This window comes from Vidua macroura, chromosome 2, assembly GCF_024509145.1.
Source record: "Vidua macroura isolate BioBank_ID:100142 chromosome 2, ASM2450914v1, whole genome shotgun sequence".
NCBI lineage: Eukaryota > Metazoa > Chordata > Aves > Passeriformes > Viduidae > Vidua > Vidua macroura.
In genome coordinates this window covers 50,890,849-50,917,676 of record NC_071572.1, presented here as the reverse complement: position 1 = coordinate 50,917,676, position 26,828 = coordinate 50,890,849, and the positions used below count along the sequence as shown (strand labels likewise).

At 34.0% G+C, this 26,828-nt stretch overlaps 1 protein-coding gene across 5 annotated transcripts in view; it reads left to right on the top strand.

The window, feature by feature from the left end:
- Nucleotides 1-26,828, top strand: part of PIBF1 (progesterone immunomodulatory binding factor 1) — a 105,280-nt gene that overhangs the window by 66,587 nt on the left and 11,865 nt on the right. For 4 of the 5 annotated variants that reach the window (XM_053971147.1, XM_053971148.1, XM_053971145.1 and 1 more), the window contains 4 exons: nt 3,675-3,765; nt 7,030-7,132; nt 8,907-9,037; nt 17,949-18,033. In XM_053971147.1, the coding sequence (XP_053827122.1) occupies nt 3,675-3,765; nt 7,030-7,132; nt 8,907-9,037; nt 17,949-18,033 (410 nt within the window). The remainder of the gene's footprint in view (nt 1-3,674; nt 3,766-7,029; nt 7,133-8,906; nt 9,038-17,948; nt 18,034-26,828) is intronic. The other variant, XM_053971150.1, reaches the window with a different exon arrangement.

Below are 26,828 nucleotides of genomic sequence, written 5' to 3'. Positions count from 1 at the left end.
ATTCTAATTATCCATTATAATTAAATACACTCTTTAGGATACTTCTATTATTTTAGTACATTTTAAATGTCAGGAAGCCCTCTTTGTTGACAGGCAAATACAGGTTTTATATTTCAGTACAGTGATTAATGTGAATTTTTTAACTAATTGGAAGGAGGAAAAAACCTCTTCCTTCTGTTGAATTAATAATAATTAGACATTAAGTAATTCCTTGTGGCAGCTCAATCTGTTCCAAGTACTAAGCCATGGATTAAATTCATACCTGATTACTCTTGAAAATTTTTGTCTCTCATTTGCAAAAATTAAAATGTTCCCAAACATAGAAAAATTTGTGTAAAATCTCTGTTCATTTGGTTCTCAGCCTAAATCAATCCACAAAGCAGTTAATTTCTAATTTGAAACTCTGACTGTAATCTTGAAATCTCCTAGCCAGTGTGTAGACAGAGTAGGATATTCTAAAATTTCAGACTAATTCAACTGTCATCTTCTCCTTTTCTCCTTCTTTCCTCCTTCAAAAAAATAGTCATATATAAACAGTAGTGTCTAGCAAAGTGTGCATTACCAAGATGCAGTGATGTTAGTAACTAGACTGCACATACTTTATTAATTTTATGCACTGCAGCCTGTACTTAGAATGGCCTGAGTACCCAAAGGTTCCAGTCTGACCATAAGCATGTTTGCTGTATACACCCTTCTGTTTTAGTCAGTAAAACATTTTCTGAAGTGTGTATATGCATATATATATACTTGCCTAAGGGGTATTTATGTATTAACACAGAATTTTTGGACCTTACCTTCATTTTCTCCAAGGAGATAGCAGAGTTCAGAGCACTTGTTTTTGTTTACACTGGTTTACATTTTCTTATGCATCTTGGGACAGCAGTTAAGTTTTTTACCAGATCATTCTTAACTTCTTCTTAAATATCTATTTTAAAACAATTTACATTATATGCTGCAGAAGGCTAAAGAAATGAACAGTTTCAAATGAACTGTTCTTTTAAAATATAGTGACTTTATTTTCTGATTTCCTTGAAGAAAAAAAGGAGTTATAGCTTAATATTACTTTAATATACTTTCTATTTAATACTGAACATGCTATTTCATTGTATTTGATATAGAAAGTTAAGATTAATACTAGTTAAGCCTAATATCTTAGGGAAAACAGAAGAAAAAAAAGTACTTTTTTTTTAAATATTTTGAAGGAGAAGACAGATATACTTCCTCCTGTGTCTCAAATTATGTTATATGTCATAAAGAGGTAAAGGTAGAAAAATAACTGGTGTTGGAAGTGTGTTATGGAAATACTTCAGTCCATCTTTCTTGCAATATAATTTAGACTGAAGTATTGTGTGGAAGACAATTAGAGTTTTCTACAGACTTTAGTGATAATAAGGATTAATCTTCATTCCTGTGGTCACCTCTTTATATTTAAATAGCATATGATGTTTTTTTCTTCATCCTGAGTCATGAAACCTCTGCTATTTTACAGTATTTGGGGATGCCAGTGAGGGTGGGATTCTCTAGACTTTTTAATAAACTGTGTATTTATTTACACATGTGAGATGGCTTTTGTCATATAATATATAAATTATATATATATATATATATATATATATATATGTATATGTATATATATATATATATATGTATATATATATGCACTTTTTCCCTTTGGAAAATATGCGTGTGGAAGAGATCACTGAATTTTTACTGTTACTCCCTGATCGTTATGCCTCACTTTAATAATATTGAAATGACATGAAACAGCCTATTCAAGAAGCTATCAAGAATTTATATAGCCACTTCTTACAGTGCCTAAGAGGTTTCCAGATGAATAAGAGTAGTAAATTTCCTTGGCATTTGTCTATTCTTCCTTTTCAGTGTTTAATCTTCACATTCGGGTATTTTTGTTGTAGACTAGTTTGATTTTTCTCATTTCCATTGCTTAGTATCTTTCTAAGAAAAAGATTGCACCTATCCATATCCTCACAATGGCACATCCTTGCTGAGTAGCATAAGAAGCTGTCATTAAGAAGTGTCCCCTAGCTTATAAAATGTATATTTTACACCACAAAGTCAGGTGAAGAGCCTGGAATGTTGTAAGAGAAGACACACTGATACAGAATATTATTTTGATACCTACAACATTTCCAATCTCTTTTGTGTTTGTCTTCCTGATGTGACATTTACTGGACACTAGAGACAGATCTGAATTTACAGTACAGGATCTTACTGACGTTTTTCAGAGACATTTGACACTGAAGATGTAACCAAAAAGAAGGGTATTAAAAAAGGCAGGTTAAATTATTCTTTATGTTTTTCTGAACCAGAGGTGTTTACAGCACCAAAGAATTCCCTGTCATATTTAAGACAGCCCTGAAGTGCTGGTGTCTTTGTAGTGCCACATTAGTAAACTTTTTTCTGTCATACTTACTGAAATTTCTATATTGTTTTTAATATAACTAGATATGTGACTACCACAGGTGCTCCTCTAGAGGCTTTTCTCTTTCTAAATGTGTTTTAAGAAGCCTTGTTTAAAATAGCATTACAAGGACAAGTGAGAACAGAAGTTATAACATTTTGTAAGTTGTTGAGAAATGAAAGTATTTCTGATTTTGAGGCACTTGAGTATTAAGAAAGATGAGTCAGATAGGACTCACATCATTTCCTATATTTGTTTCTCCTGTTCCCAACTATTTGATTCATCAAAGCTTTTGTGTGGTGCCTGGGCTGGTGTTTACTTGTTCTCCCTTCTTCTCTCACACCCCTGCCACTCCCATTTTTCTCATTGTCCCCCTTAACCCCTCCTCTCTGTCCCACTCTCTCTGCCCCTTTCTATTTCACACATATACTTACTCCTTTTTTTTTTTTTTTTTTTTTTTTTTTCCTGGTCCACTTCATCTTACAGGAAAGTGGAAACCTGAATTTCAAAACTTGAAATATGAACATAGACATTATAATCTTGCTGCTATTGGGATTTCCTTTCAAAGCAATTATAATCTGTTTTAAACCCTTAGAAATGTGTTTTCAGAAATCAAAGCAGAGATTATTTTCAATATTTCTATTTTGCTTGTACTTAAGGATCTCTTTTTTGCCCTTCTCTGAAGAAATGAATGGCATTTGTTTTCATCAAGTGTGGTGAAATTTTTGATCACCACAGCCTTTCAAAAACCATAGTGAGCAGCTTCACTGTGACATCAGCTCCCTTTGCAACGTGGACTTGGTTATTTCCTGTCACCTCAAACACTCCCAAATTTTATCTTCTTCTACCTTCTCATGTATGCACTGAAAATTAATTTTTTAGATTAAAAACTTAAACAACCAAACCTTCTACTGCTGCACTAAACTTATACAAGTAGTATGTATTTTGTGACCATACCAACAGTATGAATATTCAAGGCAACTGAACTATTTTCCTTTACTTTTGTATTGCATAAGTCTTACATTAATCATAAAAATAAAAAGTGTTGTAAGTAATTAAAGTGTGGCACTAAATTTAATGCTAATGGTGAAAAAAACTGTTCTACTCAAGCCCAGAAAGTTGTACCAACTGAAAATTTAACTTCTAGAAATATGTTTTTCATGTTGAGTTGTAATTAGAATTACACGTTATTCTTAGATGTTTATAAGTTCTGACACTGTTCTTCAACAGCACCTTTCTGCATTTTTTGCAGTGGAAGATGAAGTTGAAGCTGAAAGGGTTCTCTTCTCATATGGATATGGTGCTAACATTCCTACAACAGCCAAAAGACGACTAAAGCAAAGGTAAAAAAAGAGTACTTCATGAATTCACTTGTTCGAGAGAAACTAAATGAAGATTACATGCATTATGTTTTGTATTAGAATCCAGCCAGTTTGATTAACATGAAGAGGCTTTTTGATGACTTAAGTCTATAGGAATAGATTGAGGACTAGGACCTGTTAATGTGGTTGATGCATATTAATTAACATATTTTTCTAGGTCATTTTAAAATCTCTTCTCATTGACTTTTAGAAAGATTGTTTATAATTGTATAAAATTAAGCAGATGTAAAAACAGATTAGTTATATTGTTTACATTCATATAATAGGATATGCATTATTAGTACTGTAAAAATCATTGTATTTAATAGTAAGAAAAACATATCTGCCAGGATACTAAGAAGGACAACAGTTCAGAGCATCACTGTTTTATCTTCACTAATACAGGATCTTATTCCACTTGCATTTTTTTTAGTTTGCTCTGGTTTGGCCAATTTGAAAATTTGATCAATAGACTAAAATGGTGAAAAACATACTTCTTGATCATAGTCACTTTGAACTAATAAATTTATATTATGCATTGTCTTTAAGAAATAATAGTGACATTTGAATGGCTCATTGTGAGGCTGTGTGTAGAGGCTATGACTCACTTCTCTCACACAACTAACAACAGGATAAAAGGAAATTACCTCAGGCTTGTCAGGGGAGGTTCAGGTTGGACAATTTCTTCACAGAAATGGTTATCAAGCATTGGAATAGGCTGCCCAGGAAGGTGGTGGAGTCACCATCCCTGGAAGGTGAGGAGTGTGGAAAAAACCTTCACAAACCTGTTGCACATCTGGTTTAGAAAACTGTTGAGAGCTCTGTAGCACCATTTCCTAAAGCTTCAGTTTATTCCTGTTTTGTCAATAGTTTGGGCACTTTTCTGAGTTTCCACTTCAATCCTTCTTTTTCCTCACCTTACTAGATTCAGTTTAGATTATCTACATATATGAAAACTCTGTTAAATTTCCTTTGAATGCTGAATCTGATGATCAGACCAGGGTTTCAGGTATGCTTGGAAGACACTTTCTGAGCTTAGAAGCGGCTCTATTGGAATGACTCATGTACTCCACTTTTGTTCCAAAAGGCATTGACTAATAAACTGACTTAATCATTCATAATAGTGTTGGAGACTTCATAGACTTTCTGTATCTTTTAGAATTAAAAAGATTTTAAAAGCCATAAAAGACTGTGTATGGTTTACCTGCTGTTTTGATTCAAGGAAAGCTGTCAGGCTGATAATGTGTGTGATGCCTTTGGCTGCCGAAGTTTTTAAAAGCAAAGACTCTGATACCATCCTCTATTTACTGCCATTAAGGAAACATGGATAAATTTTCTGCTATCTAGGATTGCTTAAGGAAAGACAATCTTTTACAAATGTGAATAATCTTCTTTCTGGAGTCCACTACCTGCTCTTTAATCGCAGACATATGGGATCCTAAATGAAGAGCTCCTTTAAGTTCACATCATGCACTTCAGTCTCTGAAAGTTGGTACAAAACGGACCTTTTCAAGCAGTGTGGGGGTCTATACTTCTTTGGCCACTTGCCAGAAACAACTCCTTCATTACTTCAGATGTAGGCATTGTGCACCCATAGTACTAAATTAAGCATGCCTGGAAACGCTTGGAAGCATCAAGACCAAATGGCCTGTAGTAACCCGTTGCCATAAAACAATTCTCAGTGTAGGTTAAGCTACATGTGAACTGCATATTGGCAGAAATTTGCTTGCCCATGCTGACTTCTCAGCTATGCCTAGGAACTACTTGAGAAGTGTTAATGAGAGAATGCAGAACACTACCAGGATGACTTTGGTGGTTTGCTAGCAAGGAATTAACACATTCTTGAGCACTGCATAATTTTCTAGTATAGTTGGAATCAAATGTTTCCAGCATAAGATGTCTTTGCACATCAGTCCCTTTGTATCTTTGCTTTCAATTCAAACTAGTCAAAAAACATATTGAAAAGTATGCTTGAAAGGTGTACTTGTGTTATCTTTAAATATTTGCAAATTCAGGTGAAGTTCGCTGAGTAGCTGAAGCCGGGAAAATTTCAATGGGATGCATTCCTAAATTTGCCATGGGAAGGTATCCAAGTTTTCACTTACACTCTAATAGCTACTAGTCAAAGAAGTGGTTCCTTTCTCTTTTGTACTGGATGAGATTATTGCATGAAAGAGTGTGTTTATAACACAGATGAAGATTATTAAGACTTCTTCCAAATCCAGAAGTCTGTTCCATTTTACTGAGGAAGAGATGGAGGTTATGACCAGTCGAATTTTCAGATAAACTTGTACAATCGTCTAGATTTATACGCACTTAAGCCTGAGCTTCAAGTCAGTCAGTCTGCTTTAGACCACTCTACCCTCTAATAGATTCTATGTCATAGTCAGGAACTGGTTGTGGAGTTACTCAAGAACCACCTGGATGCGGTCCTGCACATTGTGCTCTGGAGGTTGGACTAGATGACCACCATGGTCCCTTCCAACCTTGCCCATTCTGTGATTCATAAGAGTTTGGAAGACTAGGTTAGATGTCTGCTAGTAGGCTCTGCAGTGCTCATTGAATCTTTCCTTTGCTGCTCATGGACCTGTGCTCTTGAATAGATAATAAACTCTTTGATTCTGGACATGAAGCTTGCAAGAGGTTGAGGATCTAATTTTTTAACTCGATTGTTTAAGTAGCTCAATAATCCTTTCTCTTCAAAGTTAATCTGTGACTCCACATAAGAGTTTGTTTAAAACAAAATTGGCAATAACATTAAATTATTTAGCATATTAAATGTCAGACAACACAATTTTGCCTCTCTTTTGAAAGTGATAAAATACTAAATTTTCAATGGTTTGCTGGAAAACATATATTAATGAGCATCTTTAAACAATTATTTAAGTTAGAATTAAAGTGAGTCTGTAAAGTTGCTAAAAAGTAAATAATCATAATTAGATGAAGGATTTTGACAATATTTCTACAGCTGTGTAGTATTGAACAAATTGTATAAGTAATTACTATGCATAAAATATTACAATAGCATAACTGTGGGAATGTTATTTTAGTGCTGTTACATTTTGTAATATTTTCACTGTTTTTCTAACTTTGACCATGCAGCATGTTTAACTATGTAGTTTATATATGTTAATATTTAAGCATTGATGAAAAATTAAGGCAATCAAGTCCTGAAGCATAAATGTTAGAATTTCTTTTGCCTGTTTTGGAAAAAATTCAAGTTGAGCTTGCTTTTTACTGGCACAGTGTTCACTTGGCAAGAAGATTACTGCAGCTAGAAAAGCAAAACTCGTTGCTTGTGAAAGATCTGGAACATCAGAAGGAACAAGTAACACAGATTTCACAAGAGGTAAATCATTATTACACAAAAATTCAAATATGTAGAAACATTGCGGAACAGCTGTTCATAAAATGAAATATCTTCTAAACAGTGTTTTTTATCTATTTGATGTTTAAAAAATGGACTCATAATTAACCAAAACTCCATGATAGAAGTTTCCAAAGAAGTTTATATTGTGTTTTGTAACTAATATTGAAAGCAGGATTACTTTACAGGCTAAACAAGAATGTGAGCCAGACAGACAACATTTTGATTTCTGAACAGAAGAACAGCCAGCCAAGCTAGTTTGTTCTGTTTGATACTTAATTGTTCAATGAATGCATCACTACTTCTTACACAGCTCTTCTGTTGAATCACTTTTGAAGATATTTAACAAACCTCAGCTTGAAATGTCCCAGAATTAGGGCAAACTGATTTTTTAAAAAAAATCTTTAGATGGTCTTTTAATTTTTCTCAGAGGAATGAAAGGGCAACTAGGTTTTCTATTTGATGTTGCCACCATATGTAATTTGTAGGCTTACTATTTCAGGAATGTGCTTAACAGCCTGATTTTTAAAGCCACGGTAATTACAAATTATAATTACTACAGCCAAGTACTTCACAGAGTGCAAATACTTGAATTTCTATTTATTTTTAAATTACATTAATTTTATAAATTTTATGTGTATATATATGTTTATATAGATTATTTCAGTGAAAGATACATGAACAGTGAAGTTTGGGGATTTTTTAACCAGTATTATAATCTGTTATGTATTCTTAGGTATATCATGGTAATTTCTATTTGACTAAAACATATTCTTTCAGGTTCTTACTTGGAAGACATCAGGAAATTGGTGAATCCATTGTTACGCTTGGTATTCTTCCATATCACTATTCTTTATCTTAAATTTTTCTCTGTTTCACTTCAATACGTTCCTTACCCACAGTAGTTTTATACTTGCTTCACTGATGAAAGATTCAGTATCACTGACCTTAGTTCAAATTCCTGCAACTTTCCACAGGAACATCTTCAGCTCATTTTTATCCTACCATTAAAGTTTTTATATTTTACCATATAATTGTATAGATTAAATCACAATACAATCCAGTACAAAGTTCAATATTGGTTTTTTTGTGTAAAGTTGTAAAACTTCTCTTTGTTGTCTTTACATGATTTTTACTCCCAGCTATTGTCTTTTTTGATTTTTGTTTTTATATAAGAACAAACCAGAGATCCTGTAGACTACAGCATGCTCAAGTAGCCCATTATTTTTCTTTCCACGGACAGTTTGTTCAGTCATCTAGATGAAGTCTAGAGCATGGATGAAAAGCTGTTGCAAAAGTGATTTTATCAGCTTCTGGTTTGAACTTGGCTCAAATACTTCTGCTTAAGTGCAGTATTTATGATACAACCTTTTCAGCTTTTCAAAGGAGGGAGGAAAAGCCCACAGTAAGTCAATAAGACCGTAAACAGAGGCATTGACTCTACTTTTTTTTTTTTTAATCAATGGAAGCTGTTACATTAAAACCCTTGAAAATGCAGGTTAGGGAAGTGTAGAGAGTACCATTATTGCAGTGAAAATAGCACATAATTAGAACAGAAAAGTGTGAAGATAATATACTAGTAATAAATTTGAAGGTGGTATGTTTCCTTTTTTGTGTATGTAATAAAAGGTTTAGAGTTTATATTAATATGCAATTGGTAAAAAGCAGTAATATCCAACAATAATTCAATAATAATCAAGTAATTATGCTTTATAAGTTAAAATATTTATGGTAGTTATACCTTTTTTTTTTGTAGCTTGACAGAGCAAATTCTTTGTTGAACCAAGCACAACAGCCATACAAATACCTCATTGAAACTGTGCAACAGAGAGATTCTCAAATAAGTCTACAGAAAGAACATATTACACAGCTTGAAAAAGATTTCAGGTAATTAAAATCACTACTTCTTGTTTTACTTTCTCTTAAACTGAAGATAAAATCACTTATATTTTTATCATTAGGAAAAATTGTACTATTGTCCACAAAGTTGAGATGTTAACTCTCCATCCTAACTCCAGTTCTCATGCTGGAACTGTAGCACTTGTTATTTCTCTCATACTGTCAGAAAAGGGTACTTTAGTTTTGGAAAAGTAGCTGTGACAGGTTTAAAGTGAGTTTGGAGTTGAGAAGAACTCTCATGAAGTAGAGTTCAGAAGAGTAAAAGGAAAGAATGACACACCAGCTGTGCAACAGTAAAAATCAAGAAAAAAGTTGGAGAAAAATTATAATAGGGTAGTTCACCAGTAAAGGGTATTTCAGCCAAAATTAGAGCATATGCTTTTGTGGAGACTCTGATTTGCACCTGTATCCATCTGTCAGAGCTCTCTAACCACTGAGCAACTTCCCTAACATCTGATTCCCAGGTAAGCTGTTACAAAATAATATGTCCCTTGATTTTCAAGGAAGTTTATAGCCGAGTCCCACTGCTCTACAGAAGAATTAGCATTTTAAGTATTAGGTGTTTATGTGGTGTCTTGGTTTAGGAAAAGCAAACAGTAACTATTAGGAGACATTAATGTGATTCTATTATGAAGCAATTACATGAAAAATACAGGGTTTTCCACTAATCTACTGAAGCAATTAAAATAAAACAGCTAATAGTTAATCTCACGCACTGTCATACATATGTCTCTATTCAGAGTGTTTTGATAGTTTGGGATGGTATTTGTTATCCCTTGAGGAATACCTAAAAATGCTTATTATCCAAGCAAATCTATATATGAATCAATATGTTTATAAATAAACTGAAATATTCATTCATAGTTTCTGACAAGATATTTTTCACTGAGCTTAATTTTGATTCAATAAGAATAAATCTTTTTTTTAATTCCAGAATCAAGTGGTTTTAATATTTTCCTAGACTTGTTACATTATAAGAAACACCTCAAAGATAAATTATATTTTTCCAGAAAATGAAAAATCACAGTGTTCTCTATATGCAGTGTCTTACTTTCCATTTGTGAAAAGTCTCAAAGAATTTGTTGCAAATTTTTAGATTATGGTAGTAATAATGGAATGGTTTCGTTATTCTCAAAGTAGTCCAAAAGCCTCTCAAAAGGAAGATAGAAAGAGAGTAAATAGGTGAGGTTATTTCTGAAAGTGTATGTTTCATGCTTTAAAATCTAAAAGAACTTAAATGTGTTATTAACATTGATTTTCTTGAGTTAAATGGTTCATTTATCATTGCCAATAATCTGTATGCTTAGATATTCTTCTTAAATGTACCGTACAAATTAAGGTACCTAAATTAGAGATTTATGTCAGCTTTCCGTAATAGTTCTTGAAGGAAGTGACATCTCCAAAAAGTAATTCAGATTTTGGGTGGAGTGAGTTATTTCCTAGAGATGCCTATTACTCTCCATTAACTTTAAAGGAAATTTTTTTCATCTTAAAGGGCCTCAGTTTAAGAAAGAAAATGGATCTGCCCTACAGTATGAGCATTCATGGTAAACATACCAGCAGTACTCCACTGTGGGGAGCTGGGGTGTGCTCACCATTAGTCTGTGTCTCTAAATGAAAGTGTGGCCTGACAAAAAATATTATAGCAAAAAAGAAACTTAACACTTACTTTGCACATCAAATATTTTGGTAATATTTTTTTTCCTTCTAGTTTCCAGTATTCCTTGTAAACTGAAAATAGCTTTTACTCCACTATCACAAGTTTGCCTAGTTTCATAAGCCAGAGAAATTCTTGGGAACAGCCTAATGTCTTAGGGCTTCTGGTGCATATTAGTAGTCCCTAATTTTGCTATTCATAACTCCATATTTAAAACAAAGGTTCTGAATTGTTAGCTTCTATTCCCTGGCACATATGAGAAATCATAATCTGGGATAAAATTGATAATGTTGGTCCTTTGCTTTCCAGTAAGTGAGAGGAATGTTAGAGGTAGGGATTTCTTACCAGAGAACCATTACATTCAAGAAATTTTTTGTCATGAGGATAACCTTTTGGAATCTGCTGATGACAGTTTTAAATTAAAATATCCCTTAGGTGATTTCAGATTACTCTCAGCTATTCCAGAACTGAATCAGAATGGGATTTAAGTAAATTAATGATAATCCCTACCAAATATATGCCAAGCGAAGCTCTGCTGGATTTAGCCCACTATTCCTATCCCTCTTAGTTTATTAAACAGCATTTTGTTGGTTTGTGCATGGAATATTTTTGAGAGGATGAGTTCAGAGAATTAACACTCCTCAAGGAGAGCCTTAAATTCTGCAGATAATGTTGGTACTATTAGAAAAGTATTAGTGAAAACACTAAACGTGTTTTCTTCAGAGCTGAAGAAAAATTTTAATATTTGTAAAACCATTTCAAAATTAATTGTTCTTTCAACCACTACCTATGATTAATAGTTAATAATACTGCAATTCTGCAGCAGCCTCTAAACTGAGGTTTGTGTTACAGTTACACAAGGTACATTATTTTTTAAAATTTTAAGTACAAAAATGCATTGGTTTTATTTCTAAACAGCAATTTCACAAGAACCAGTTAAAGGAAAAATAGTGCTTGAATTCTTGTTTTCAGACAGACCTTCAAAAATACTAGTGATTTTTTGGATGCATATTTTTTTTTCATCTCATATTTGAGTACCAGATTGGAGACAAATTAATGTAGTGTTGATAATGCCTGCACCCTGAGAATCAAGACTTAATTTATCCTTACAGCTGCTCCATGCTTGATCACAATTTTCCTTCCTTCTTATTTAGTGTGCAGATTCAATGGTGGAGGGGTGTTCTTTTCGTGTTGTGTTTTTATCTCATCTGCTCATCAAAAGAGAGCATTATGTAAATCATGGATTCCCCAAGCAGAACAGGCACACCTGTGTTATCAGTGCCAGTGTTCTCTATCACTTCCCACTTAACTTGAGTGTGGAGGGATCAACAAGGACTTATTTGCAAGTGAATTTATTTTTTTAGTCTTAATCCTTACTTGCCTCCTATACGCAGTGATCATGGCCAATGTAGTCTTTTTAGAACATACTCCTGGGGTGATTAGGTTCCAGCAGATTTCCCAGGATGATGAGTCAGTACTTTCTTGCAACCTATAAATGTTTTGCAGCAACCTGCAGCACTTTGTATTGCCATGTCTATTGAGAAGTTTGTTGATTGTACTGGATGTGAGTTTGATTCTGTGATGAAGCAAAATGTTATTCAACAGCAGATATTGTTGAATCAGCACAAGAAGAAGACAAGTACAAGGAATGCTGTCTATGACAGAAATCTCATTTTGGATGTTCTTGGGCCATATCTTTATCAACTTTTCAAAAAATGGCCTAAATTCACTTATATAATGATCCCTTAACAGGCAACAGATGTGTTCAGGATTCTCTACACTCATAATTCTATTAAAGTGTCGTTTCTGACAGCAGTTATTTCTGTAAGAGGAATGGGAAAGATTCAGGCAGATCATTTTGATAGAATAATTTTGACAAGTCCTGCAGACCCATCTAAGTCTCCTTCCAGCATGGTCTTCAAAGTTCACTTCAACTAGAGCAGCTTACCTATCTTCATCCTTAAGTGTCACACCTATAGAGCTAAGGCTGTCTTTCAGAGCCTTCATATCAAAATATCTTCCTCACTTGGCAAGACTGTTCAAGTGGTGCTCAAGGTTGCCTGTGTCAGTAGCTGTCAGACTGAATCACAGAGTGGTTTGGATTGGAAGGAACCTTTAAAGATCATCTAATTCTGCCTTCCTGCCATGGGTGAGGACATCTTCCACTAGATCGGGTTACTCAAAGCCCCATTCAACTTCTCACTGAAAGGAGAGAAACAACCAGAATACTTATCCCCCAGAATTAAAGTAGTATATCCAGCAGACCTAGAGAATACTCTGTTGGTTTGCTGAGAAGTGTGTCTGTTCTGGACATGTGGGTCTTTAGCCATACCTTCATAAGAGCTGCAAGAGCTATTGTGGTTGGGGTAAATGCTCAGCCAGGCTGCTGCCATTGCTGGGAGTTGCATGAACAACTTAGAGACCCACTGCCAAGTTATTAAAGGTGTGCTGATACCACTGCTGAGGTTCAAGTGTGAAGGCACAAGCATATTACCACTCAAGGAGAAGGAGAGGTTGTTTAGGATAATGGAGGCTCTGTCAGATGTTGCCCACATACAGTGTTCACTCCCATTCTCATTCCCATCCCTTTAGGATTATCCCAGGCAGCCCAGTGCTGGCACATGGCCTCAAACAGAACTTTGCTCTGGGAGCAGACCACTTTGTGTGCTTCTGAACTGAGCCATGCACCTGCAGATATGTTTCAGATACAAAACCTTGGTCTTGAGTGACAGGGCACCTGCAGGATGAATTTATAGGTGGTCTACATATCTCAAAATACTCAGTTAAGTAAATTCTTATTTATATTATACCACATAGTACTCTCATTAATAAAAGTAAATAGTGATGGTTAATAAGAGCAGTACTGTGTGTGAGGATGACTCCTTGCTGCTATAAAGAAATCTGTCTAGCATACAGTTCTTTAGCCAGAAATGAAAACATCACATTTAGCACTCCTTTTGAAAAGAAATGCTTGTAACTATGTCATGTTGTGGAAAAACAAATCTCTGAGTTTCATTCTTATGTATGTAGAGAAGTAATTGTAGTTTTAGTACATAATTTTCTCCTAAAAACATCTAGGTTTATAAATAACTGAAGATGTTGAAAGGACTTCATTCATAAAGAGAGGATATTTATTTTAAATGCAGTTACTCAAATTTCTCAGTACCAATGGCTGGTTTTAAAAGAGGTTCACTTAGGCAAAAGCAATGCTCAAAAGCCTTAACTGTGTGGCAAATCCTGAAGCCATATAAGGACTTTCCTCACTAAGAAGCTTTGTACTGAAATGTTCCTTACCTAAACATTTTGGGTTCTCTAATTGCCATCCAAACATAAAGCTCAGCATAGAGTGTTGGATGAGTTTTCCCCATCAAAGAATGGGCAATGAGGTTTTTATGAGAACATAACCATTCTGTGAAATATGCATCATCTATTCCAATAGTACTGCAGCTTACCAGAGAAATGCTCCAAGCAAAATTTGTAGAAATATGTCCTTTTTTTTTTACATTTTCTGACCTGTAATACAGCTTTTTAAAAGTTGTTTGGATTGGGTTTTTTTTTACAGTTTGAAAAAGTATTATTAATTTGGACACTTCATGGATAGGTTTTTAAGCCTCCTGAAACATTACAATTAAAATCATTAAGCAATACTCTCCTAAATCTGTTTAAAAAATCTGAGCTGTAGTTATTTAGCTGCACAATGAGAGATCACTGATTTGTCATGTATTCTCTCTGTTAAGGAACTTTTGTTTGCAAAACTCTTATACCTCCCTAACTATGTGACTTAAGAAAAAAATTTGACCTAGACTAATAATTAACTGCCTACTTTGAGCTATTCATCTGTAATTTGCAGACAAGGGATAGCTTCACTATATGGCTATATTATATATTCATTTTCATGTACAAAATCTTTACATATACTATTTGTATTTCATTTTTCCAGTGGTAATACTTTATCTGAATATAAAATGCAAAAAAAAAATCAATATTGGACTATTCAACTTCATGCTATAAGGGCAAATTAACAGAAAGGCATAATCCATTTCTTACAGCATCTGGAGTACACAGTTCACTGAAAAAGAAATATACTTTTTTTTCCAAACTGAATAGAAGTAATAATAAAATCCAATACTATATAAACCCATGTTTATTTTGTGTGTCCAGCATAAACATATTATTCAGAATATCTAATTATAGAAGCTCCTGAACAGGATAGTAACTAATATACTTACACTTAAGCATTAAAAATTACTTAGTTGCCCAAATTGAAATGAGTTTATAAGGCTGAAACTGGGAAATGTTGGTATCCATTCTCCAGAAAAATCATGTTACCTAAAGATGTCTTACATACGATATCCAGGCTACCTTGGCTTTAGATCCTGAGTGAAGCAAGACAAAACAAGCCAGTGGTTGCTATGAGCAATGTGTATGCATATGACAAGCGTATTTTATGGTGAGCCTGCATTCCTGGTACCTGGATTCATACCTGGCTAGGCTTTAAAAGCATGATGGAATAAAACTAAATGTCTTCCCAGACAATTTGGTTTCCTCTGGAAAGCAACAGAAAAAGCAAGACCTGCACTGCTTTTCAGTTAGTTCTCTAACCTGGACTTTTCAGGCCACAGTTTTATGATATCTCACAACGGGCACCTTCTTCACATTCAGGATGAGGCCATCAGTGACCAGCACTGTGGAGCACATAATGATCGCATCTTTTTAGATGAAAGTTACAACCCTTGAGCTCTAGTGTTAGAAGCTGGTTTGCCTAGACTCAGAGATATGGTGGTTTCAGAATCATAGCAAGACACTTGAGGCACTCCATCACCAAATGGAGCAGCTCATCCTTGCCTTCAGCTGTAGGTCTCCACTGTACATGGCAAATCAAGTTATTTTGGTGATACGTGTGAAAGATAACCTTTAAAAAGATGCCAGTGTCCATCCAGATCAGTGAAGGGACCTTCTTATGTGGTGACAAAGTGTCTAGTACTAACAGAAAGAGTAGGTTACCAGGATGTGGCAAGGGAAGGATGATCCTTCCACAGTTCTCACTTAGGTCAGCTAAAACAAATTGTAAAGCTGCTCTCTGATTTGTCACACTGCCAATTAAATTTGGACTAGATTAAACTACTCTTCACTGGGAGTGTAAGGTAGGTTAAAGCTAGAACCTCTTTGCTGCTATCCAAGATGCTGGTTCAGACCATTTTAAAATCAGGGACTGAAATGGTCAGTTTTCTTCCCAAGATGCAACTTTTGAAGGTATTTTAGTTTAACCTTGTCATATATTATCATTCTGTCTGGTAACTGCTTTCTCACTCTGTTAAATGAGTATATGCCTCTTGCAGTATTCTTTCATGAGCACATGAATTATTCCCTTCTATCTGCAATGATGAAAAAGCACAAGTATTGCAAAACTACAAAATTCAAAGTCTGCACATGCTTTGGTAATTCTCTACCAAGGTGTATGACAGAAAACACATCAAGTGCTACTGAATGATGTAGTAGTCTATGTCCTATATTTTACTATAAACAAGGAAAATTAGAACTGCTCTACATAGATCACTTATGTCATATTATTTCAGAAGGTATAAGCAGTATAAGTAGACTAGGTTTTGTTCTGTAGATGAAACTGAACCTCAAACAGGAACTTCTGGTTCAATCATGAACACTGATGCTTACGCTTATTCAGTACACTACTTAAGTCAGAGAGAAACTTTTATTATTGCTTCTCTAATAAGTTTGTGAGCCTCTAGAAGGATTAGTTTATGTTCTTAGGAAATACAGAAATCAAAAAAAAAGTGACATGTAATTTACAACACATGAACCCAAGAAAAAGAAGGTACAACAATTTCATCGTGATTAAAAATGTGACAGAAAATAAAACTCTTGAAAATATTAAAATATTTTTATAGTTTTGTTAAATGTTATTACTTTTCTTTTAAATAGTTGAAACAACTGAGCAATTTGGCAAAAGGATACTTTTTTTCTGAGAATTAAGGAATGCCTAGAAGGAAGTGACAGTCGTAATTTACAATACACAGTTTGTAAGGAACTGCCAGAAAATCTCTGGGGCAAAGGATGATGTTGCTTATTTGAAACAAGCGGATGATACATGGCCAATTAAAGATTGATTTATTTTGTTGATCATTTCTGGATCAAATATTTGAAATATTAAATAATTTGTGTTTGCAACATAAGTAATTGCTCCATTTATAAAATTTTAATATATTTGCTTTTGAACTCCTGACCTATTTGCAATATTACATATTTGCATTCCATATGCAGAATTGCATTTTTCATAGTTTTATGTGATTTATGTTACAGTTTATATTGTACAACGTATTTAGTTAAGTCATGTTAATGGCATATATAATATGTCTTCCAAGAAAATCTGGCTGTTTTAACAAAATAGATTATATACTGGTTTTATGCATGCATTAGTCTAAAATTTAATGTTAGCAACTGATGCTGGGGTTAAATAGGAAAATACATTTAATTATTATAGAACTGCTGCCTGGAATCACAGTGTGTATGCTAAACATTTCAAATGTTCATGTACTTTAACTGTGAAGACAAAGAAAGATTAAAGTTAAACTTTACATTCTGCTATAAAGGCATGCCTTCATGCTAAATCAGTTTTCATACTTGATTCATAGGACAAACTTGATCCCATACATTATCCTGGAATAAAAGTATTAAAAATAACAAAAATACATTTACAATTTCTGCAGAAACTATACAGCTAAAGGGAGAAGAGCTGTATGTTTTTCTTCTCTGTATTTACTATTTTCAGAATTGTAAATACAGTAGTATAAAGAGTTCATACAGTTTGCTACTGCTAGTGACTAATACAACAGAGAAATCCACATTTTAATATGGAAGTGTAGGTATAAGGAGACTTACTTTGCTTATAAAATAATCTCATTTTGCCTAGAAGAACCCAAGAAATTATAATAGAACGTTCTAAACATTTAAATTACCCTTCAGATGAAAAAAAAAAAAAGGCACTTTATGAAGGCTTTGAATAGTTTTTCTGTTTGACTGAAGTAAGATGATGTGTGTACATTTGGGCCCATTTATAAAAATTTCAGTGCTTGAATATACAGAAGGATCATTTGATACAATTACTTGAGCAGATTTTTATTGTTGCCAGTATTTAGCTTTAGAAAATGCATGTTTCAGCCAGAACACAAGATTAAAAGAGATTATCCGTTGCTATTACTGCATTTCCTATCCTCTTTTTACCAGTCTTTTAAATAAAGAAAAGACAGCTTTGCTGCGTGTCAAGAATCAAATGGCAGCAGATTTGGAGAGACTTCTAAATGACCGTGAGGTAATCTTCCTCTTTTAGCATTACTACCATAAGTGCACTTTTTTGCTACTGGCTCTTAAACCATGGAGAAAAAAATGGTTTCTTTTGGTTCGGTATGTTGGGGTTTTCTTATCTGTGTCGTTTTCAGCAACACGGGTGACTGTGTCTGTCAAGTACTGGGGAGGGTCTCAGTTGTACTCTCAGTTGTTAAGTTCTCTCTGGTGATTTATTGTCTCTGTTCTTTCTTTTCTTTTACCTTGAACAGTGTTTGGTGATTGCAAGCATTTAACAAGAATCTAGATAAAGACAGTGAAATTGATACACATGTAATCTGCAAGTTCTACATTTGCCGCAGTATGCCTCAGGATCTCTCTGTGCTCCCCAGTCCTTGCAGCCAAACATTGGACCAAAGCACAGTTCAATTCATTTCCCATACACTCTTTCAACTCCAAAATAGGGGTTAGGGAGAGGAAACAAGACAATAGCTACACAGATTTCTGAGAAGAGTCGGGGTACTTTTTTGTTCACTTACCTGAGTTTCATCTGAGTAAGAATTAGGGTGCTACTGGACTGGATTGTACTCTCAGATCTAAAAGTATGCAAAATTGTGCCATTTAGGGAACCCTAAAGCTTCTTGTCAAGATTTTTGTCTGAACAATCTGAAGAGACTAATATGTCATGGTGTAGGAGAGAAAATCTGCAGATTAAATGTCTGAAACAAAGGATGAAAATAAGTTTACTGCAGGAATCTGAGAATGTGAATAACACCACAGAATTATCTGAAGCTAAAGAGTACTGAAGATAAAAAACCAAAAGCTGACCTAAGCAGCTATTAAGTCTTCTCCCAGAGCTGCTGAATTATTTGGCAAGGGTTTGCAGAAAAAAATACAACATTAACAAATAAGAATTACGAATATGAGGAAAAACAGTGCAAATTATAGATACAGAGTGATGGGACTTCACTACCCACTTACCTGTTCAGAAAGTGGTCATAGAGGCATATCAATAGTTTTCTGACAACATCTTTCTGTTCTCTTACTAGTAAGAGAAAAAATGGAGAGATTCCTTTCAAAGAAGCTACAACTCCTCTAAATTATCCTGTCAGAGTTTGGATTATCACTCATTTTAAAATATTATTTTCATGGAAAACTGACTGTCCACCTCCTTGAAGTCTCATTCCACCTCCGAAATTGTTTTCCCTCATCTCCTTTTCATGCTATTCATCACATTCCCTTCTTAGATCAGTAAACCAAAACAAATCTTTAGATCAGTAAACCAAAATCCATGTCATTAATTGGTCCAAACTAGTTTGTCTCTCCCAAGCACTTAAAAAACTCCTTAGTGTTAGAACCAAAACTGAACAGTTTCACTAGCAGCTGAGTCCAAGTGAGCTTCAACTTAAATGAAAACTACTAATTCTGTTTGCTGAGTTCCAAACCAAACTAATCTATGATTTAAACATTTCTAGATAGTTTATAAACCTTACCATTATATTCATGCTTTATCATATCCTTACATTAATTATATGAAAAATACTCTGAGGAAACATGACATAATTGTATAAACATGTGGTGTTTTTTTCCAATATGATAGGCCCTTGGCCTAACTTCAAATTAATTTCTTTCAAAATTTCCTGTTCCTACTATTTCTTTCCCAACCAGGGGTGCTGTCAGCTAGTTATGCTCACAGAGCAATCACACTTGGGTGCCTAGTTTTAGTAGTGTCATATCAATGAGCATGAATTGCAGCTGATTTAAAGCAGTAGAAAATGATAAAAGAAAAATTTTGCCATGTTTTCTAAGAAAACGATAACATTTCTAACTTAAAGCTATGCAACATTGTTTACATGCAAACTACATTAGCCCCTATAAGTATCCTCATAAACTATTTCTGATATGCAGCAGTTTGCTTCTTTGTGTAATTTCACCATTTCAAATTTTGAACTGTGTCAAATTATCAAGGAAGGCTGGCAGAGGAAGGCTTGATTGAAAAAGAAAAGCAAATATTTGAGTCTGAAACAGACTTCTTCAATCTTCTTCATACCCTGAATATTAAGAAATTGAGCACATATTTCCAAAATCAGTATTGTTTTCTCAAATTTCTTTTTGCATCTGTTAAAAATATGACATATTAGTTATACTGGTTTTATCAAACAGTGATAATGTTTTTCAAATACACCTCTGCAGAAAAGGATATAAATAAAAAATATTAAAAAGAAACATTAGAAGATGCATGTTTGAGGGAAGAAAACTATGAAATGCCAGTACAACACACAAAAAAAATTTCCTGAGAAACAAAATAGAAGCTAAAATTGTTTCATGAAAATGTTTGAAAAGAGCAGGTAGCTTTTGTGTTTGTGTGTAAGTTTAACTTTTGTCAATTCTGTTTATTCTGAATGCAGCCTTTTATTTTTTACTTCTAATGCAAACTTCTTCCAGTAGTTTTACACTTTATCAATTTCTCTAAAAGGCAGTTATCTCATGTATTGAAATCTTTGTACAGGATATTGACTTAGTCTTTGACTATACTTCTTCGCCATCTTAATAAAAGATTTAAATTTGCAGTAACATCACAATTTTCCAGTAATTATCCTTGCTGACAGAAATAAAGAATACAAGTTTTCTCAGTTTGGGTTAATAAAGAGTTAACTGCATTTAAACAGATTGCAATTTTAAATAAAACTGACAGGCAACCTGTAAATACAGATTCATACACTTTGAAAAAAAAAAGATGAATTATAGGTTTATGTGTTTGGTACGTGCTATCATGTAACAGGGTTACTATCAGCCTTGTTCAGTCATTGCACATACTAAACTGTCATGTCTTGTTAGGAATTACCTTGTTGCTCTCATGTTTGCAAGTAGAAACATTAGAGTTCTTGAATAGATAAACTGAAGATATTCACAGTAAAGATAAAATGAAGTTTAGGTATGTAAAAAGTGCTAAAAGTACAAGCAAAATGCCAAAATAATGTTAATGCTGTCTTCCAGCAACGTGTTTCGTAGGTGTAAGTTTTGACTTAAGGTATTCCAGCCTGTGTGGTCTCAGACTGTATTAATTCTTTTTAATGGAATGTTAGAGTTTGAGGGGTTGGAAGGTTTTTTTATTTTTATCTCTTCATGATATCAGCTGCATTTATAATGCTGCTTTGGAGACTATTATAGCATTTTATATACTTTTTAAATAAAGAACTTACATTCAGGATTAATCTTCTCATATATTTTAATTTTAGAAGAAAGTTAAAAGTTATACTTTGAATCTTGGAAGAATTTCTGTAGGATTCTTACATGAGCTCTTTTATTACAGGAAAAAATTACACTAAATGTTAATGACATAAAACAGTTCATTATTTCAAATTATATAGACGTCTAATTTGATGATTAATCTTATATTTTGCTGTGGGACATCAAAGTGAAAAATAGTTATTTGATTATGTAAAGCCTTAAAAGCTTCTGTCCATCCATGAAGGAGAAAAAATGAAGGTTGCGGTTTTATTCAGACTATATTCTTGGCCCAAATTCTGAATTGTTTCTTGGCCTGCTGCTTCCTTTTTTGTCTGAATTAATTAGTAAATGAATGTGGAAAACATTTTAATCTGGTTTTTCATTTAGACCACTGAGAATCAGCTGGTAAGATAAAATTTCTTGGGTTCTTCATGTGGTTAAATGCAAACTTTCCTCTTAGAGGGAGTTCAATGGCATTATCATGAATGAGCAATATCTAGGATGATGTTGGAGGTTCATAATAAAGCCTTCCCAGTGTCCCTTGTCTTCTCTGAGGGACCCTTCTCCGAAGGGTCTGAGGTGCATAGTATTCTGATGCCATTTGTACACCCCTTGGTGCAAGACAGCAAGTTAATGCAGCCAGATTTTTCAGTTGATTTTTAAATAAGATATTTTATTTGTTTTCTCAAGGTATTATTTAACTGTTTGGAGGAACAATGTGGGGGGTCTCCCATTAATAATCTTCCAGTAAATAGTGTGGGTTTTTTTTAAAAAGGGATATTTCAGATCTGCAGATTTTTTTATTATTAATATTTGTAGTCTCTGTTCTCATTTTAATCAGCTGAACTTTACACTGTTGACACTCTTAACTTGAATAACCAAACCACACCAACACCAACTTTAGTTTTGATTCTTCCCACTAACTAATTAACTGCATGACCTGGCCTCATCTTTGAAACTTATTACCCACTTGTCTTTGTATAGTCAGGGAAAAACAAGTATGAAAGATGTTTCTTCAAAGAATAAATCCAGATGAAATTATACATAATGCCTGAGTTGACCCAATAGCAATAACACTACTTTACCCCTTTGCTCCTGATTCTCCTCCTCCCTCCTCCTGTTCCACCAGCTCTGACACACTTCTAATGCTGCAGTAGGACCATTCAAATCACTAAACAGAAACCTAACCTGGCCAAAAAAAAACCCTACAAAAGTGTATTGCTGTCTGTTAAGTTAGCAGTTTGAATAATCTTTGGGAAGAGTCCAGCAAAGAAAAAAAAAAAAAAAATTATGTCAGTATTACTTACCTGTGATAAAGATGGCATTTTGTGTCCAAAACTGTATAGAACACCGGCTTCTGTGCCATCCTTTATCTGCATCCAAACGTTATCCTTTTGTGCATATAATGGGCATCTGTAACTTAATGGCACTGAAAATGCAGTTCTCTGTTAAGTGCTGAGGTTAAATGGGATGAATCTACTAAATCTTTTTGGTGAAGCTCTTGATAGATAATTCCTTTTATCTAGTTTGTTGCTTTGTTTTTTTGGTTTGTTTTTTTTTTTTTTTTTTCTTTCCAACAGTCGGCCTTTGACTAAAAGAAATATTTACAATGAGCTCTGTGATCCTGGCAATTCCATTGCCTTTCATGCTTGATGCAGTTGTTAATATTTTGTAACATAAGAAGTGCAATTCTAGACTTTATCCATTGGCTTTTAAACTTCAGATGAAAACTTGGAAGGGCAGTCTGTCAGCACTCAGATGTTTGGCAAGAAGTTTTAGTAATAATTTCCTGAGGTTACATTTAAGAGGTTATAAATTTGCTATGCTTTGATGTATAGCATTGTACTATTTCTTCAGAAATTTAAGATGCAGATGTGTCATAATAAAGAAAACTAATAATGTGCACAATTAAATCTATTTTAGCTTTTCCAGTTCAAACAGAGTGTAGAAACTGTGTTCTAAAATCTTGAAAATTAACTAGCTGGGATATATATTATTAATGTGAAGTTCATAATCCACTGGGTTTTGGGGAAAAAAAAAAAGCAAAGCAAGTAGAATAAATGGAGTTGTTTTTATGTTTCAAATAGAAATGCTGTAGGAGACCTTAAAACAAAAAATGAGACAGTGGTGTAAGAGACACCAATAGAAGACTTTAATAGGTGTCCATCGAGTTGTAAGATCAGTTTCTGTTTGTATGAATACAAAGGACTTCATTTACACTATTTTTTTAACTGCTTGAAATCACCAGTATGTGATGCAGTCTGGCAATACAGTAATTTTTAACCTAAAAAAGTAAAACTAATTATGAAATCTAACTATGAAACTGTGAAACTAACTATGAAATCATTGTCATAAGAATTAGAAGGGTAACATTTATGACATAAATGCTGCAAATGCAGGCTGTTTACAATAACCATTAACTTCCTGCAATACAATTGTTTATGCAGACATGATTCATTATCAGCCCATGAATATTATACAGCAGGTAAGAAGACATGACAACCTGCTGATATTTTGTGTGCTTTACACATCTGTGCACTCACTGTACATTAGCAGCTGTGCGTACAAGTGATAGAATGTAAACTTGCTGAACTAGTCACCTGCCTTATTGACACATTCATGTGTTACTGTGTCAAAACTCTTTAAGTGAAGGTAGCAACCAGAAACCAGGCTCTGGCTGTCTGCTAGGGGACAAAGTAGAAAACATGTAGAAGTAGCTTAAATAAGCCTGGTTGATATCAATCCGTTCAATGGCTACAGATACATGGAGTTTGATTGCTATTTGTTTACATTAAGCTATTTGCTTAATGTACATGGAGTTTGATTGCTATTTGTTTACATTAAGCTAAATCCATTTAGCTTATGTCAGGAAATTGTTGTGTCACTCAAATTGAGTGTTAAATCTGTCTAAATATGTGTGCCTGAATTGGTAGGAATCTTCAACTAGATCGGGTTCAAATTTATTTTGGTTAACCATTGCAAGCTCTTATTCTATTTAAAACATATTAAAGAATAAAAAATTCTTAGCGAGCTGTTCTTGCTGAAAATAGTCTACCAGATTAACATTAAAATGCTAATTGCCTGAGCAATTATGTTGAACTTACTTTCCAATTGGCAGGTGAGAAGCATTCCAAGTGTGATGTGTAACTCACCATTTATGAGTAAACCTAATGCTTTTCCTTTAAAACCATGTTACTCTTTCCCCTTCCCAGGTTTTCACAGTTTCTTATCAATATGTCAAAATAATCCTGTTTATTAACTGAATATTTCTGTGGCCTTCACCACTGTAGCTGAACACCTGTCTCACAAATATTATACCCTCAAGTTAAGCAGAAAATTAGTACTATCCCTGTTTTGCAGAAGCAATAATCAAAATAAAAGAAATGGCGCTTTTTGTCCAACTCCATTTTGGACAAAAAGATAATGAAATAATTATTTTCTGTTCTTAACTTATGCTACACAATAGTGCCGTAACTTATGCTACACAATGCACAAAAGAAATGGTGCAAAACTCCCCCTCTTGTGGAAGAGGTTGAGAGTTCATGTGTCCTAATGCACTATCTTACAGCCATTTTTTGTTCCTTACATGTCTCAGTTCAAAAGCGAGAAAAGAAAATCTCCTTAGTGTTTATTTTTCCTAACTAGACACAAATTAGCTCTTTTCTCTAAGTCATCTTCTTATATAGGAGCCGATTGCATTTTGGAAGCAGTTTCACAAGCAATTACATTTTCACTTCGTATCATTCTGAGAATTTACATTCCTTTTTTAATCAGTGTCTCCTGAAAAAGGCCACTTTCCAATGTCCTGCCAGTCTCATAAAAACTTAAAATGTAAATTGATAAAAGTTTTTATTTTATCGGTAGGATAGATTTTTTGTATAATATTTTTTATTTTGTATTTTTATATAATATTCGTATTTTTTATATAATATTTTCTGGAGGGAAAAAAGATAAATTTCACAACAGGCTGGAGGTCTTACGTGAGTGAGCTTAAAGGTCTAGCTTATTTTGTCCTAGCAAACAGAAGATGTGGTGGGATGCAAGAAAAGGAGATAAGCATAAGGCAATATTGTGTAGCATAAGTTAAGAACAGAAAATAGTTGTCTAATTATCTTTAAAATGTAAAAATCTGACTTATTTTTTAGTTTTTGATAAACAGTTGCCAAATGCATTTTCCAAGTGTGTTTAAGATTGAAGAGAGTCCACGTGATCAAGAGGAGAAACAGTTACTAATTAGTCATATTAGCATATGCATAGTTTGTGAAGGGCTCTAAGCATTTTTTCAGAGCATCTATAAATTATCAGGCTAAGGTTTCCAAGGATTTAGATAAATGCTTATGAATGTTAGATTTGAAACATGGCCAGATGAATTTCAGAATTCCATTGCATTGTTCCGAAATTTTAATCTTCACAGTGTTTGAGAATCCAGTAGTCTCTGTTCTTGCATTCATCTCATGTCAGTATCCTGCACAAAATCCTGGTACTTCTCAATAGTTATCCTGTTTTTTTGCCCACAAGAGTGAAAGAAAAGTCAGATGTTTTTATTCTTTTTTTCCTCTTCTGTGGAAATGCAAGGTGTCCTGAAGTATCTCTGCTTTACCTTACTTTGACCATTCCACTCTATATTACATGGGTTGTCCTTCTTACTTTCTTATTGCCTTTGGGGACTATCCCTCACTGCTAAATTCTCTGTGCCCAGATTTTAATTCCATCTCAGCAATGACCTTGAGAATTCCAGATGAGATTTCAGCATTTCATTATTAGTCATACTTTAAAGTCTGGCTAATACTATCCTTAGCTGTAATTAAGTTATGCTGAAGAAGATTGACTAGGAATAACCTAGGACAGAAAGCCAATATGTTGGATTTAGAAACCTGGAAAGTAGCAACAGCTGCCATCTGCAAAAAAACAGAGGTGGAGAGAAGTTCAGACACTCATAAAAAGCTTTGGAGTCGTAAGGGGGAGGGCAGTACGTGTTTAATCAGGGATGGAAGCTTAGTGGATAAAAGGAGAAAACTGCTTTGTTGGGGAGAGGGGAAGGAAGGGGTATCTGCAGGGGTTGGGAAGACACGAATGAAAAGATGTGATTGGTAACAGGTGCCTTCAAACAATCTCTATCTCTGCCTCTTCCCCTTCTTTTCTGTGTAAAAAGATTGTACACGATAATGTCAAAATTATTTGTGTTTCTAAAGTGAACGACTTCCTGCTCATCTATGTGCTCCAACTTGTTTTATATTTTAAAAAATGCTGATGTACAATGCTTAGCTCTCTTTTTAAATGTTAAGCCACAGAGTAATTATCATTTTTCTTATGCTACGTTTATGTTTCAAGATTCTAGTTTCTATTAATGTTCTGCATGTTTTCTAAGTAGATTACAGGAACATTTCTGCATCACAAGTAAGCCCCAGAGCTATTCTCAGATTTAAGCTTGGAGAAACAAAGTGACATTTACATAGCTAAACGAGTGTAGAGAAGCTTCTGGCTCATTTTTTACAAAGAAAAATATGCTCTTAAGCAGTAGTTCTCATCTTTTTGTTATCTGTTTTGTTGCTGTCAAGCTTTAATAAAAATTGAATTCCAAATAGTACTGAA